The following is a 12,623-nucleotide window of genomic DNA, read 5'->3' as shown; positions in this document are numbered from 1 at the left end:
CGCCGCCATCTCTGGATGGGTATCCACCATATCAGAGTGGGGAGATCGACGTCTCTCGGCATTAAGTAAAACCGTGGAAGCTCCAGTGCAGGATCTGAGGGTGGTAGCACCAACAGTAAGCAGCGGATGCTGCTCATGATCGCGAGCAGCATGATACCCCCCCTTTTGCTGGAAGCGGCTATGGGCGAGCCAAAGCAGCCAGCCTCCCAAACGGCCAAGACGGCATAGCATGATGGGCTGCCTCCGTAAATTCTTTGCAATGTTGGAATAGATCACTTAGATTCCTTTTCTCCTCTTCTCTTGGGTCCTCATGATAATCGCTCCAATCGGTTTGTGGCCGTTTCCAATTAGAATGAATGAAGCGATTCTTGATGCAAGTGCATTCGAGCAGTGCGCCTGGAAGTTTCAAGAATCGCTTCCTTTTCAGGTTCTCATGATTCTCTTAAAACGAAATCTCGATGCGGATGCTTGATTTTAATAAGAACACACATGACGACCACACAAACTATAGTTCACAGTGAGCTCTTCTCACCGTCTTACAAACAACAAGCAAGCGAAAACAATGGTATACTTCAATCAAGGCCACGATCACTGCGCTTCGCAGGAGTTTTGTGCTCATTCACATCAGTGACTCGAGGATGTTCGTTTGGCGGTGGGACGAGCAGCTGAGCTAGGTCGCTATTCACTTGAAAAAACCTCAAAAGGTGTAAAATTTCGCCACTCTCTACTCTGCCAAATGTTTGGGGCCAGATAGCCTCCTTACCTCCATGCGCTTCCCTCACTATTCTTTCGAGCTTCCTCTTCTGGCTTGGAGCAAACCCTGATACACCTTGTTTCGCGCTCTTTTTTTCTTTTAAAAACGTTCAAGTTGCCCGCCACCTCGGGCACACGCTCTTTCAGGGAGTTATTCTAATCTGCCCTAAACTCAATTAGGTCTAGGGCAAAGCTCAATTATCCCACATGCCCAAGCGCAATGGAAAGTCTTTTATTTAAATGGTGCGGCGATTTCACTACCATTACTTCTTGGGTTGTAGAGTATGCATCTGATGACCCGTCTGTGTGTCTCGAAGTATAAGTCATATTCCGACCCATGAGGTTTTGCGAAAAATTCTTTTCCAAATTTTCAATTTCTTGAAGTATTTGTTTCTTGTGAAATCTATCCGGAAGAATGAATGTACAACCAACAAAGCGCTCTCTCTCTCTCTCGATCAAATCTCCAAACTTAAATGGTCACGCCGCCCTGCTTCGCCGGGGCGAGAGTAGCCCATCCAGCTCCATTCTCAGCGGGAGAATCTTGTCTTTCTCCTCCTTCTCGGCTTTCTTCCTGTCCATCTCCGCTTGCTTGCTATTCTCTTCCAATGCACGCTTGAACATCACGATGAAATTAAAAATGATCGACACCGCTGCACCAAAAACCAAGAGAACTCAAGTCAGGCGCTATATACCAAATGCTAAGTACCTTGCTCAAATGGACATCGAGCGGGGTCTTCGTTGAAGTAGCGTGCCAGGGAATCAGCATTCCGGCCCTGCACAACAGTGATGCTTTCTTATCACTTCAACAAACTTGCTCATCTCTTACCACTTCAGAGTACAACGACGCCAGTGTTCTCACGTCCGCCTCCGCTGTATCAAGGAAACTCTTCAAGCTCTGTGTGTGCAAAGAAAACATTATTAGCACAATGCTTGCAAGACAGAGATCATAATCAGTATCACCTTCCGAAACCCATCGGACACGGCTCCATCGTTTTCAGATGCTGTCAATTCCTGCTCAACCTTTTCCAGGCCTTTGCTTACGGCTTGCATTTCTTCTGCAAGGGCTTTCAATTGAATCTGCCACACACGTCAGAAAACCAAGACAAATACATTGAAGTGCAAAAAGATAGAAACCTTGGTGGCTGCTTCAAGGTGAAGCAATTCCTTGTCAAAATCAAGTATTTCGGGCATTTTCTCAGATACAATCTGCCACCGACGTCAAGTGTAAGCAAAGCCAAAAACACGCAGTTGCATGGTACTTACTTTACACAAATAGTGTAATAACGTAGTTTTAGAATTACGAGCTCGAGTCTCTGTCAGCTTAAGTAGACTATCGAGCCTGAATCCAATCGCCGCCCCTGGAATGTTAGCTCAACATATAGTTAGCTCAAGTTCCCCAGCACAGGTCTTACCTCTAGCAGTTCCTTGGTTTAGCGCATTTCCCAAGGATAGAACCGTTTGCATTACTCTTTTAAGCTTCGCAGACTCTTTCACCTGCAAAAATCCGGCTTCAGGCTACTTACAAAAACAGTGGGAGATTACCTCTGCTGAAGCTTCATTGACTACTACCAGATTTTCCCGTAAATCTAGTACCTAAGATCAATGTTTGAAAGCGTGGACAAAATATATGCTGACCAAACCTGAGACGTGAACTGAAGTTTAAAAGAAAAAACCCTCAATTTGGACTCCACCCGAGGAACTTTCATCATTTCCAGGAAATACTGCAAAAACAAACATGTTGCTCAATAAACGATGCTGTGGCGGACAAAGCGGGACAAACCTGCTCACATTTGCCCAGACACTCTTTATCGCCCGTGTAGTTCTGAAAAATGATAAGCGAGTAAGCTAGATGTCAAGAACATGTCTGGAAATGAAACCTTGAGCGTTTCCATCTCCTCCTTCGTTGGACAAAACTTGATCAGATTATCAACCTGATCAACATCCAGTACCGTCCCATCCAACGCTAGTATTGCTTTCTGAGGGTTGGAAGTAAAAACCACATTGCATAATGTAGAGAGCAACTTACAACAACTTCAGGCAGTGGCATCTTCACTTTTGTCAGCATTATCTCGCAATTGTACGATCGTCTAAGATCAATCTGCATAAAACAGAGTGAGACCTCCGCCTCTACTACGAAAGGTAGCTTACCAGGAGCACTTTTTCCTGCTTGGGAACTAGAGATGCACGACGACCACCCGCTCTCTCACCACCCACAGCAGCATTTGGAACAGCGTTCGAGAAAAGGTTCTCTAGCTCGTTCATGTCAAATTCAGGTTGCCTACCACGCACAAAAAAATGTGAGCACGTGAAAAAAAGAGCCAAGACAAAACCTTGACTGCTTCTGCTCCGCCCATAGACTGCCCTGCATAGCCCGTGTAACCTTTACCCAGTGGTATGGCTTGAGAGAGGTCTTCTTCGGCGTAGCAGATTCTAGAGTATTCTGTCCTCGGCCTCGACCACCAGGAGGCGAAGGTGTCAAAGGACTACTACCTCGCCCTCTCCCCAATGCAGGTGGCGGAGGAGGTGGTGCACCAGGCAATGGCGACTTCGTCCCCAGAGGAGGAGGCGGAGGTGGAGGCGGTCCTTTCAAAGGCGGAGGTGGAGGCGGAGGAGTGCCTCGCATTCCCGGTAAAGGCGGCGGCGGCGGCGGCGGCGGTGGTGAGCTTGATGAAGCTAGAGGCCTCGCAGCTTGTGGAAGAGGAGGTGGAGGAGGGGCAGTAGGGACTGGACGTGGCGGTGGAGGAGCGGCATTGCCACGAGGGAGTGGTGGAGGCGGTGGTGGTGGTGGTGGTGCAGCCGAATCTCCTCGAGGCAACGGAGGAGGTGGGGGAGGCGGAGGCGGTGGTGCAGCTGAATTTCCTCGAGGCAGTGGTGGAGGAGGCGGAGGTGGTGCAGCTGAATTCCATCGAGGCAACGGTGGAGGAGGCGGAGGTGGTGGTGCAGCTGAATTTCCTGGTGGGGCACCTAAATTCCCTCGAGGAAACGGTGGAGGAGGTGGAGGTGGCGGTGGCGGCTTTGCAGTAGCTCCAGCAGTAGAACTTGGAAGCTTGAACGGAGGTGGTGGAGGTGGCGGAGGAGGGGGTCGACCAGTAACAGAAACTGGTGGTGGTGGAGCGGGAGGTGGAGAACGCGAAATGGCCAACCTCGGAGGTGATGGAAGTGGCGGGGGAGGAGGTGGCGAAGGAGTACCTGGTGCGAAGCTAGAGTTGGACGATGACGTTGGACTCGTCCCGTTGTGATCGTCGTCGGTTAGGGGTAAGGTGGCGGCGGCGGAGGTGGTGGTGGTGCTCGGTATAATTGTCCACTCATTGTCCGCCGTTGTTAGTGCTGCTCGATCCATTGTCAACCTCCTATCATTGCCAACCGTGGTCAGCTGCTGGAGAAACTTCAATGCCGCGTCTCCGCCACCGTCTAGCCAGTCCCCGCTACTGAAGAGCTCCTGGACTTTGGCAAAAGCTTCCATTGGCAAGCCACTGTTATCTTCTATCAGCGACGGCACAGGAGCCACAGGGGACGAAAATCCATCCGTCTCACCAAAAAGCACCTAACAAAGAAGAGATCAATTTTGCCACGATTGGTTGAGCTTGCTTACCTCTGCTCGAAAGTCCTTGGAGAAGCGCTCCTTCCCGTTCCAAAGTATGTCAATGTCGTCCCGGTTGAGCATCAGGATGTTGGAGCGGATGAAAGCGGTGTTAAACATGACACGGAACATCATCTCCTCCCGGTCCGACTCCAAGTCCAAGTGGATGCACTCGAGAACCACGTCCCCTTGCACAGCACACTGTACGTCGATCTTGACCACATCACAATCTGTCTGGAACACACAAGAGAGCGTTACACAAGAGATCAAAGCAAGAACAAGAAACAGCAAGTTCACAAACTTACCTGTCGATAGTGCCGGACAGACTTGTTCTTCTTTCCCAAGGCAAAGAGCATTCTCGTCGTCCTGTTCCCTGCTTTTGATCGGGGATCTCTTCCATAAATCCGGACGAGGGGCCGGCATCCACCCTCGGCGTCGAAAGTAGGCACCACCCTGAGAATGAGGCAGTCGAGGCTGAGCGAGCGATCCGGGGGTGGCCACTCCGGAGAGTTGTTCCTCCTAGCAACGTACTGGAGATATCTTAGCTGTGATGGCATCGGGTTGAGAGGAGTGAGCAGCTGCATCAATCCCTTTGGAGCCTCGCGGTGGAGCATATCGAGCGTCTTGAATTCGCCCGTGTACATCTTCCTGTAGATAAGAAAGCTGGCGAGAATGAACGCCAGTAGCGGCCATCCCCCCCTCTCGCAGTGCATCAAGACGATGTTTTGCTGCCCCTCGAGCGAGAGCCAGCTATCGCTGGATCGCAAGAAGTGGTGGATCATCTCCATGGGAAGAATCGGGCAGCCCTCGTACTGGCGTGGATAGTCCATCACGGTCATCTCGTACTGCGATAGCATCTCGGTCAGCTGGCTCTTCCTCTCGCCCTCGCGGAAGTTGAAGACGAGGAAGGACGAGTCGGGGAACTGCTCGTGGATTTGCATAGCGATCTGGCGCAAGTAGAGCTTGTAAGTCTCCTCCTCGAAGACGTCGGTGGAGAAGCACGAGTCAAAGACTGGATCCACAGAAGCACAAGAAAGAATGGATGAATGTGAAATGGATCAAGGACGAGCGCTTACCGAAAACCCTCTCGGATATCTCCAGGAGCCCATCGGGGGGCCTCCGGTAGAAAAATCTGCGAAAAAGCGACATTCTCCCATGCAATGACGAGCGCCTGGATTCTCCACGCCCTAGAACATCCCCAGAGAAATTTCACCTCGATCGCACTGGTGATCTCAGCTCAATGCGGCCATCGCGAGCACCCAGACCGACCATCGCGCCCGCGGCTTGCCTGATATCGATCGGCGCCATAGCCGCTCAGCTGGCGCGCTTCACAAATCCACAAATCCACAAACCCTAGGAGCTGCAGAGATCTGATGCGGTACCAAAGTTTTAATCCCGCCTCTCTCTCACCCGGTCGTGGAGAGAGAACATCGAGCGCTGGAGGGAGGGCTTCGCAGCCGCCGGATCGTCCGCATCGGCCGGTTCCAATTAAACCAACAACAACAGAGCATCCAGCGGCCACGGGCGCGACGCGACACTAAATCCACGTTGCACGATTGCGATCGTCGATCCCAGGAATAAGAACGTTACCGGGTAAACAAAACGATTAAATACCAGTGGTTGTGATCTTCCTACTATTGACTCTTGGGCTCATTGAAGTGGATCTTACGCTTGACAAGATCATCTATGTATTGAAGACAGTCGCGATCCCAGGAAGATCCACCACATTAACTTCTGGTGACAAAAACAACACAGTTTTGTGTGACATTCTTCCGCAAAAACTGTGAAGGCAGCTATTATACCATCGCTGTTTGATCGATCCATATCCATCCCAGCTCTTAAAGTCCGGCCTCTAGCTCAGCTCCAAACTTTTCGAGCCGTTCGGCCTCCTCGGCCAGATCCACCACCGCCGCGTAATCCACCAATCCAGCGTCTTCGGCTGCTTCGATCTGTCTACCTCCAAACCTGCGAGGGAGAAGTTTAGTTTTTGAGTTGGAAAAGAAAGAATTCAAAGCGAGAAAACGAAAGGTTTTCTTTTTCTTACCAGCGACCGTCCATCAGCCTGATGCAACTGAGACCTTCCTCCCGGTTCTTGAACTTCACCACGATTACTCCCTCCGGATGCCTCTCGAAGATACGGACCTTTTCCACCGTGCCGATTTTCGAGCACTCGATGCCTACGTCCGTTTCCAGCTCGGAAAGTAAAGTTGGTTCATCCTGAAAGCATGGGAAGGACGCGCGTGAGAGCTTTTTCTCCAAATCTATGGAAAGTACCGTGATTTCTTTCGGTAAGAACATGTTCTTCAGCACCACGCTGATGGGCCGTGCTTTCTTTGCATCCGAGCCAGCTGCATGAAAAGAAAGTAAGCGTCAAACAACTTTTAAAACAGTGCAAACGAAAAGCTGACCCCAGCCCAGAGCTTTCTCCTCCAATTGCTTCATCTTTTTCTTCTTGTTCCTGTTGGTCTGTTTCTTGACGAAAACCTCGCCTGCAAATAACAGCAAAGGTACGTTTTATGGTAACGGGAGAAATGCTTCGTACCTTTTTGTTGAAACTGCGCCAATGACACAGTCATGAGCTTTGTTCCCCCGGGTCGCAGTGGAGTGCCGTCCAGGATTTTGATAGCTAGCTCTACTGATGGTTCCTTTTCGTTAAGGTAGAGATGATATTTTAAGAGGCACAAGAGATATGTTCATAGATTTACCTTCAAGTATGTAACGAGTCCATCCCCCTTCTGCATGCCCGTAGCCTTGTCGACATAAAGTTTAACACGAGGCTTCTTCGTCTCCAAATCCTGGAAACCAAACCAGCAAGTGAGAACCTATCGACCGCAAGACTGACCTCTTTAATAAGCCCGCATTTGGAGAAAACTTCGACAACCTGCAAAACTCGATTTCGCTAGCCGTCTATCACGCGATTGAAAAATTTACCTCATCTACGGTAGCATCCTCCGGTATCCCGGTCACGTAGACATTGGTATTAACTTTCAGCTCAAACCAGCTCTCGGGCTCTGGTTGTGCTTCCTATGAAAAGAGAGAAAAAAGTTTTGCCTTTTAAACAGAAACAACGCATACCTTCTTTCCAGTCGGCATTGCAGCCTCCTGGTGCTCTACGGATTTTTCTTTCTCTTCTGGAGGCGGTGCGGTCTGCTTTGATGCGTGGTTGCTGGCTGGCATGGTTTGTTCTCCTTGAGTGGCATTCTCCTCTGCAGCTGCATAGTTCGCACTGGCTGGCGCGTCCTCGTTCTGAGTAGAAGAAGTCGAGATCCAGCAAAATGATAAACAAAAACCAAAACAGGAAAGCAAGGAAAATTACCTCGGGTATCCAGACTTTGTTCCTCTTGTCCCAGTTGTAGATTGTTCCATCGTCATCAGTGAAGCGCTCTTCACCCTCTGGAAATCCTTCCGGACGATCTTTGTCAGCCTCCTTTCGCTTCTTGAACGGGTTGGATGCTCTCGGTGCTTTTCCAGACTTTAGCATCGCAGCCTCCTCTTCAGCCTTCCGAATCTCCTCTTGCCACTTTCTAAAGTCGTCGTCGTCCTCCGCAGTGGTTTCCGACGTAGTAGTAGCAGTGGTTTTCGTATCCACGCTACCATTTTCAGTCCCTGGCTTGGTTCCTCCAGCAACTTTCTCGTAGACGTCAGGGATGGCTGAGAGAGGGCTCCATTCACTTCTTCCATCGGCCCAAATCATCGAGCTTCCAGTTAAGTCGCCCGCAGAGTATAAGTCTGGGGACAAAACCCATGTACCACAATGCGAACATTGATGAAATCCTTAGAGTCTGTATCAAAACATCATCCAGTACCACTATTCTTAAGTGCAAGACTGGAAGAATCCGCAACAATCAAGCAGCACGAAGATGAAAAAGAGGTTCCCGAAGATTTGATACCCATGCGAATGCATCTAAACATGCGAAGAACAAGAGGGAAAAGAAACATACCACGCAGCTGATCGATCTTGAAAGGACCTCGATGATTGGAGCCGCTGTCCAAGTAGAACCATCCGGCCTCTAGAAAAGAGAGCTTAGATCTAGCAGCGCTCTCAGGAGGATTGCGTACCTTTCGTCGTCGCCATTGCCTCCTCCTCTTCCTCCTCTGTTTGAGCCCTAAAATTATTTTAGGGTTCTTGGCCAGGAGCTATGATTCTCTCTTACGCGGCCGCTGTTGGCCGATTCCATCCGCAAGTAGCGAGGAGCTCCAGCGGCGCTGCCGGGATTGCGCAAGCTCTTCGCGTGGCGCCGGCATTCATCACCAGGTTGGCTCCTCCGGCATTGGCTTGGAGGATTTCGTTTGTGACTAGAGCAAACGCTGGTGGGCGAGAAGGGCCTTCGTCGTCTCAGGAGGAAGAGAGCGATGATCCGGATGACAATGAGGAGCCTTTCAAGCGCCCGAGGGCCTCCAAGTGGATGATTGTCGGGCTGGGAAATCCGGGCTCCAAATTTGTGGGAACTCGTCACAATGTGTGTGTTTGTGTGGGTGTGTCTCTTTGCTTTTTTTCTTCGCTTAGAGTGTTCTTTGCTTTGTTCCAGGTTGGTTTTGAGGCGATCGATCTCTTGGCTCTTCAGGAAAACATCAAGCTCAACACGATACAATGCAAAGCGCTCGTTGGAAAAGGTTGGATCCTTCTTTCACACAAGCGCTGAGAATTTTAATTTTTTTTTCCTTCTTCGTTTTTTGCTTGCTACAGGCATGATCGAAGGTGTGCCAGTTTTGCTCGTTAAACCACAGACATACATGAACTTAAGTGGCGATGCGGTATGGCCGAAATTATCACTTTGCGAAAGAACTTCTTTTGCCAATCTTTTTCCCAGGTTTCGCCTCTTGCTTTGTACTACAGAGTCAAGCCCGACAACATACTAGTGGTAAGCTGCTCTTGATTTCACTTGCTCGAGAACGATGGCGTTCCATTTTTTCCAGATTCACGACGATATGAACTTGGACGTAGCAGCAATGAAAATGGTTCCCAAGGGTGGTCCGGGTGGTCACAACGGGTAAAGTTCCACATCGTTCGAACCTCACGAATCATCTGATGTTCTACGTTTCTCGCAGCATGAGGAACATCATCGAGAGATTCAAGGACAACAAGAACATCCCTCGGTTGCGCATCGGTAACGGGACGAAGAATCCACTCATTGGTTAATGCGTTTTCGTTGCTTTTCTACGACAGGGATTGGACGGCCCCCGGGTGCCATGGATCCAAAAGCCTACGTGCTACAAAAATTCACGCAGCGCGAGAAAGTTGAGGTGAAAGAGAGCTTGGTTTGATCGAGAGAACTTTCACTAACTTGGTAGATCTTTTCCCGTGTTCTCGTTTTTGGCTCTTCCAGATTGATGTTTGCTACGAGCGTGGTGCCGACGCAGTTCGTCTTATAATGTCGGATGGATTCGTGGCGGCTGTGAGCAAGTGGCGTTCTCCAAAACGCAGCCGCGATCCAACCGCGAGCCCGGCAGCCACTGCGCAACAACGAGCCAAAAAAGAATGAAAGGGAGCTGTTAAAATCGCGAAACGGTCACGCACGAGGGCGTCCGTACGGACGCGTACGAAACTGTACGGCTTGCGCACGGACGGCTCACATTCGTGGTATATGCTCTCCGAACGGTCACTAAAGACCCCGTAGAACCCTAATTTATTGCATTTTGCGGCTTTGTCGCCCTCTCGGTGATCTTGGATTCCTGGATGAGCGAGCATCGGCAAGGGCTAGGGCTAGGACTGGAAAGAAAAGCTGGATTCAGTGAGCGGCGGCAGGGTAATGGACGATTTCGAGCTGGGAATGAGCAGCGGGATATCGTTCTTCCGGGATGAGTTTTACGAGAGCTTCCAGGCGCCCAAGTTCTACGATTTCATCAATCCCAGGGATTCTGGCAACGCCGACGCGTGGTTCCTCGATGGATTGGCCTCCAAGAACATCAAGGTATGCCGGATTTCCCCGAAATATTGGCTTTGGGCTTGACCAGCCGTTGTTCTTGCCAGGATCTTGTGAACAGCACTGTCCAATCGATTCTACAAACTGGATCAAACAATGCATCCAGGTTTGAGCGTGCTGTTTCGTTACCCTCTTAATCGGAGAGATCATTCTTCCAGGAAACAATCTTTGATCAAGGACAGTTCTTCGTTGGATCCAAAGTCGCCAAGGTATGAGCAGTGCTCAGAGAACAAGGATCCAAACCAAGTAAAACCAGTTGGACAATTACCTCCCGAGGTTGCCACGAACGAAATCTTCAAGAAAGAGCTAGCTCCAGCAGCAAAGGGTGTGAGAAAGCTCCAGAAGCCGGGAGAGGTCTCTCCAGTGCCACAAGTCTACAGGTATTTGTCAGGGAATTTTCCGGCAACTGTCCCACAGAAGAAGAAAGTTCTTGGAACTCGAAAAGCTACGCAGCAACAGCCGTTCAGCAAAGCGAAGGCGCTTTTCCAAAAACTGAGAGACGCCCCTCGAGACGGAGCAGACTGTGGATCTTATCGAGGAACTCTGACTCAAAACGAAGCGACTGTGCTTCCGGCTCGAAAACCAGTTGAAGCTGCCCAGTCGGAGTTGCAAGTGTCACAGAAAAAGCAAGGCGACTCGAGCAGGGATAGCGAAGCTGCCGCAAAGTATGTCGTCGAGCAGGCGGTCATACTGGAATCTGCGATCAAACTACTGAGGCTGGGGGATGAAGAGAAGACCGTCAAAGTTTGCTCGGAAGTTCTCGGTGCTGTCTGCGCAGATAAAAAATCGGAAGAACTGGCCGTGGACAAATCTCGGATAGACACTGGTAACTTCCAGGAAACCAAGCCAGCTTTTTCTTTTAAAGCAACACGTAAGGAAAACACACAGCAAACTGGAAGAAGAAGGCGGTACGCGAGACTTCACTCTTTTCTCTTCGTTAAAACACATGTTCTTTTGTTTCGCAGGAAAATTAGTATAGAGACGACCACGAGACGGAAGACCATAAAAAAGGTGAAGTGCCTGCTTTGCATTGCGTCGTGTAATCTAAGACTTGTGTGTTAACAGGCTATACCTCCCGTCGCTTGTCCCTCTCCTCCGCCATCACTCTCAATTCCGCTAAAGCGACCAAGAGTGACTTGTCCACAACCATTCAGGCTAAGAACAGAGGTAAGTAGCTCCTACGTTACTTCAAACTTCTCAAAGCCTTGAAAACCATCCAACAGGAAAGAGGTGCTCTCAAGGAGATTGAATTCAACAAGAAGATGGAGCAGTACATCGCTCTTAGAGAGGGCTCGGTTGTAATACCTCCATCTGCTGCTACAAGCCAGCCAAAGGTAATTTTCTCTGGCGTCTTCCAACACCGCATTCTATGCATAGCTTTGTTTTGTACAGGCTTTTCCTCTCAAGAGAAAACATCAACGAGCACCACCGAGGACTAAAGACAATCGAAGCCCAGTAGAAGTCAGCATCGAGGTTCGCAAACTTTTGCTGGTTTTGTACTACCATTACTCACTCCACACAATCCAGATGATCACCAAGGACTTGGCCACTTCTCAAACACTTCCAGGCGAACCAGTAAACATGAAAGACACACGCAGGCAAGTGAGAATGCCATTGTTCGATCGGCCTTTCAGGCCTCAAAGGTAATCGCCATAGAATGAAGCTTGAGAACTCCGGAACTGATATTTGATTTCCTTGCCAGGTCCACGAAGAAGCTCACGATTCCAATCGAGCCAAAGTTCCACGCGATCAACGCTCGGAGAACCTGTTCCAAGCACTGTCACTCGAACGCTCAATGAAGCAAACGAGAATTTTTTTAACATAAGCCAGAATAACTTATAAAAACCGTATAGTTACTTTCTATTCCACTATTTTCTATTCCAACGATTTCTCAACTTGTAACATACGTGGTTTTGACCCTTGTGGTCTTTGAGAGTCTTCTCGGTAGTATGAGCTGACATGGTTTTATGGAAATCAATGCGTCAGCTTTCCTTAGCCTCTAAAGTCGCGTTCTTAGCGGAGGATTTTGAGGAGGATCGGTGGATCGGTGGATCTTCTCCTACTTTCTGGCTTTCTCTCGCTCTCCGTGTCGATCCGAGCTGGAAATTCGCGATCTTGCAAGCGATGAAGGCCCTGGAGGAGAAAATGGAGCTCTCCATGACCGACTTCCAGATCATCGTTTACACGGAGCCGGGTATAACTTGCAGTTTTCCCGGTTGCCAAGGCTCGAACCCACCCATCTTGGACACCGTCATCGAGAGGACGTTCCAGATCCACAATGCTCTTGTGCGGAAGGTGAAATCTGCGAACGAGATCGAGCGCAATCACCGGCACACACTACGAGCATCTTGGAGAATTTTCAAAGA

At 49.6% G+C, this 12,623-nt stretch overlaps 4 protein-coding genes across 8 annotated transcripts; 2 read left to right on the top strand and 2 right to left on the bottom strand.

Annotated features, from left to right (window-relative positions):
- Positions 1-1,096: 1,096 nt before the first annotated feature.
- LOC9658221 (formin-like protein 20) lies at positions 1,097-5,851 on the bottom strand. Of its 2 annotated transcripts, XM_002961589.2 has the most exons (17): positions 5,410-5,835; positions 4,639-5,345; positions 4,346-4,567; positions 3,084-4,297; positions 2,902-3,031; positions 2,780-2,851; positions 2,631-2,729; positions 2,534-2,575; positions 2,394-2,474; positions 2,296-2,346; positions 2,166-2,247; positions 2,017-2,111; positions 1,888-1,959; positions 1,714-1,830; positions 1,580-1,648; positions 1,460-1,526; positions 1,097-1,403 (listed from the first exon to the last, which is right to left on the bottom strand). In XM_002961589.2, the coding sequence occupies exons 1-17, from the start codon at positions 5,480-5,482 to the stop codon at positions 1,231-1,233; spliced, it is 3,366 nt and encodes a 1,121-aa protein (XP_002961635.1). In that variant the 5' UTR covers positions 5,483-5,835; the 3' UTR covers positions 1,097-1,230. The 2 variants fall into 2 exon arrangements, with proteins under 2 accessions (XP_002961635.1, XP_024535235.1); XM_024679467.1 differs by lacking the exons at positions 1,097-1,403; positions 1,460-1,526; positions 1,580-1,648; ... (1 more) ...; positions 1,888-1,959; positions 2,017-2,111 and having other exon boundaries at positions 2,165-2,247; positions 2,296-2,339; positions 5,410-5,851.
- An 88-nt stretch (positions 5,852-5,939) lies between these two features.
- On the bottom strand, positions 5,940-8,441 carry LOC9630714 (HIV Tat-specific factor 1 homolog). 4 transcript variants are annotated; one of them, XM_024679482.1, is made up of 13 exons: positions 8,393-8,441; positions 8,275-8,343; positions 7,650-8,062; positions 7,409-7,579; positions 7,265-7,357; positions 7,176-7,214; positions 7,039-7,128; positions 6,876-6,978; positions 6,742-6,822; positions 6,608-6,681; positions 6,378-6,550; positions 6,136-6,298; positions 5,940-6,067 (listed from the first exon to the last, which is right to left on the bottom strand). In XM_024679482.1, the coding sequence occupies exons 1-12, from the start codon at positions 8,406-8,408 to the stop codon at positions 6,172-6,174; spliced, it is 1,449 nt and encodes a 482-aa protein (XP_024535250.1). In that variant the 5' UTR covers positions 8,409-8,441; the 3' UTR covers positions 5,940-6,067; positions 6,136-6,171. The 4 variants fall into 4 exon arrangements, with proteins under 4 accessions (XP_024535250.1, XP_024535254.1, XP_002961634.2 ...); XM_024679486.1 differs by having other exon boundaries at positions 5,940-6,064; XM_002961588.2 differs by having other exon boundaries at positions 5,999-6,298.
- Positions 8,441-9,977, top strand: LOC9658220 (peptidyl-tRNA hydrolase, mitochondrial). The gene is made up of 8 exons (XM_002962094.2): positions 8,441-8,793; positions 8,863-8,947; positions 9,021-9,088; positions 9,145-9,195; positions 9,251-9,324; positions 9,383-9,441; positions 9,501-9,577; positions 9,661-9,977. Exons 1-8 carry the CDS (start codon positions 8,473-8,475, stop codon positions 9,814-9,816), a joined length of 891 nt encoding a protein of 296 aa, XP_002962140.2. The 5' UTR covers positions 8,441-8,472; the 3' UTR covers positions 9,817-9,977.
- A 75-nt stretch (positions 9,978-10,052) lies between these two features.
- Positions 10,053-12,125, top strand: LOC112347885. Its single transcript, XM_024679472.1, has 9 exons — positions 10,053-10,245; positions 10,305-10,363; positions 10,416-11,165; positions 11,223-11,268; positions 11,323-11,424; positions 11,481-11,591; positions 11,650-11,730; positions 11,785-11,900; positions 11,960-12,125. The coding sequence occupies exons 1-9, from the start codon at positions 10,084-10,086 to the stop codon at positions 12,054-12,056; spliced, it is 1,524 nt and encodes a 507-aa protein (XP_024535240.1). The 5' UTR covers positions 10,053-10,083; the 3' UTR covers positions 12,057-12,125.
- Positions 12,126-12,623: the final 498 nt, after the last annotated feature.

Source organism: Selaginella moellendorffii, unplaced genomic scaffold, assembly GCF_000143415.4.
Source record: "Selaginella moellendorffii unplaced genomic scaffold, v1.0 SELMOscaffold_1, whole genome shotgun sequence".
Taxonomy (NCBI): domain Eukaryota; kingdom Viridiplantae; phylum Streptophyta; class Lycopodiopsida; order Selaginellales; family Selaginellaceae; genus Selaginella; species Selaginella moellendorffii.
The sequence above is the reverse complement of the archived record's forward strand: the minus strand, read 5'-3'. Positions and strand labels throughout refer to the sequence as shown.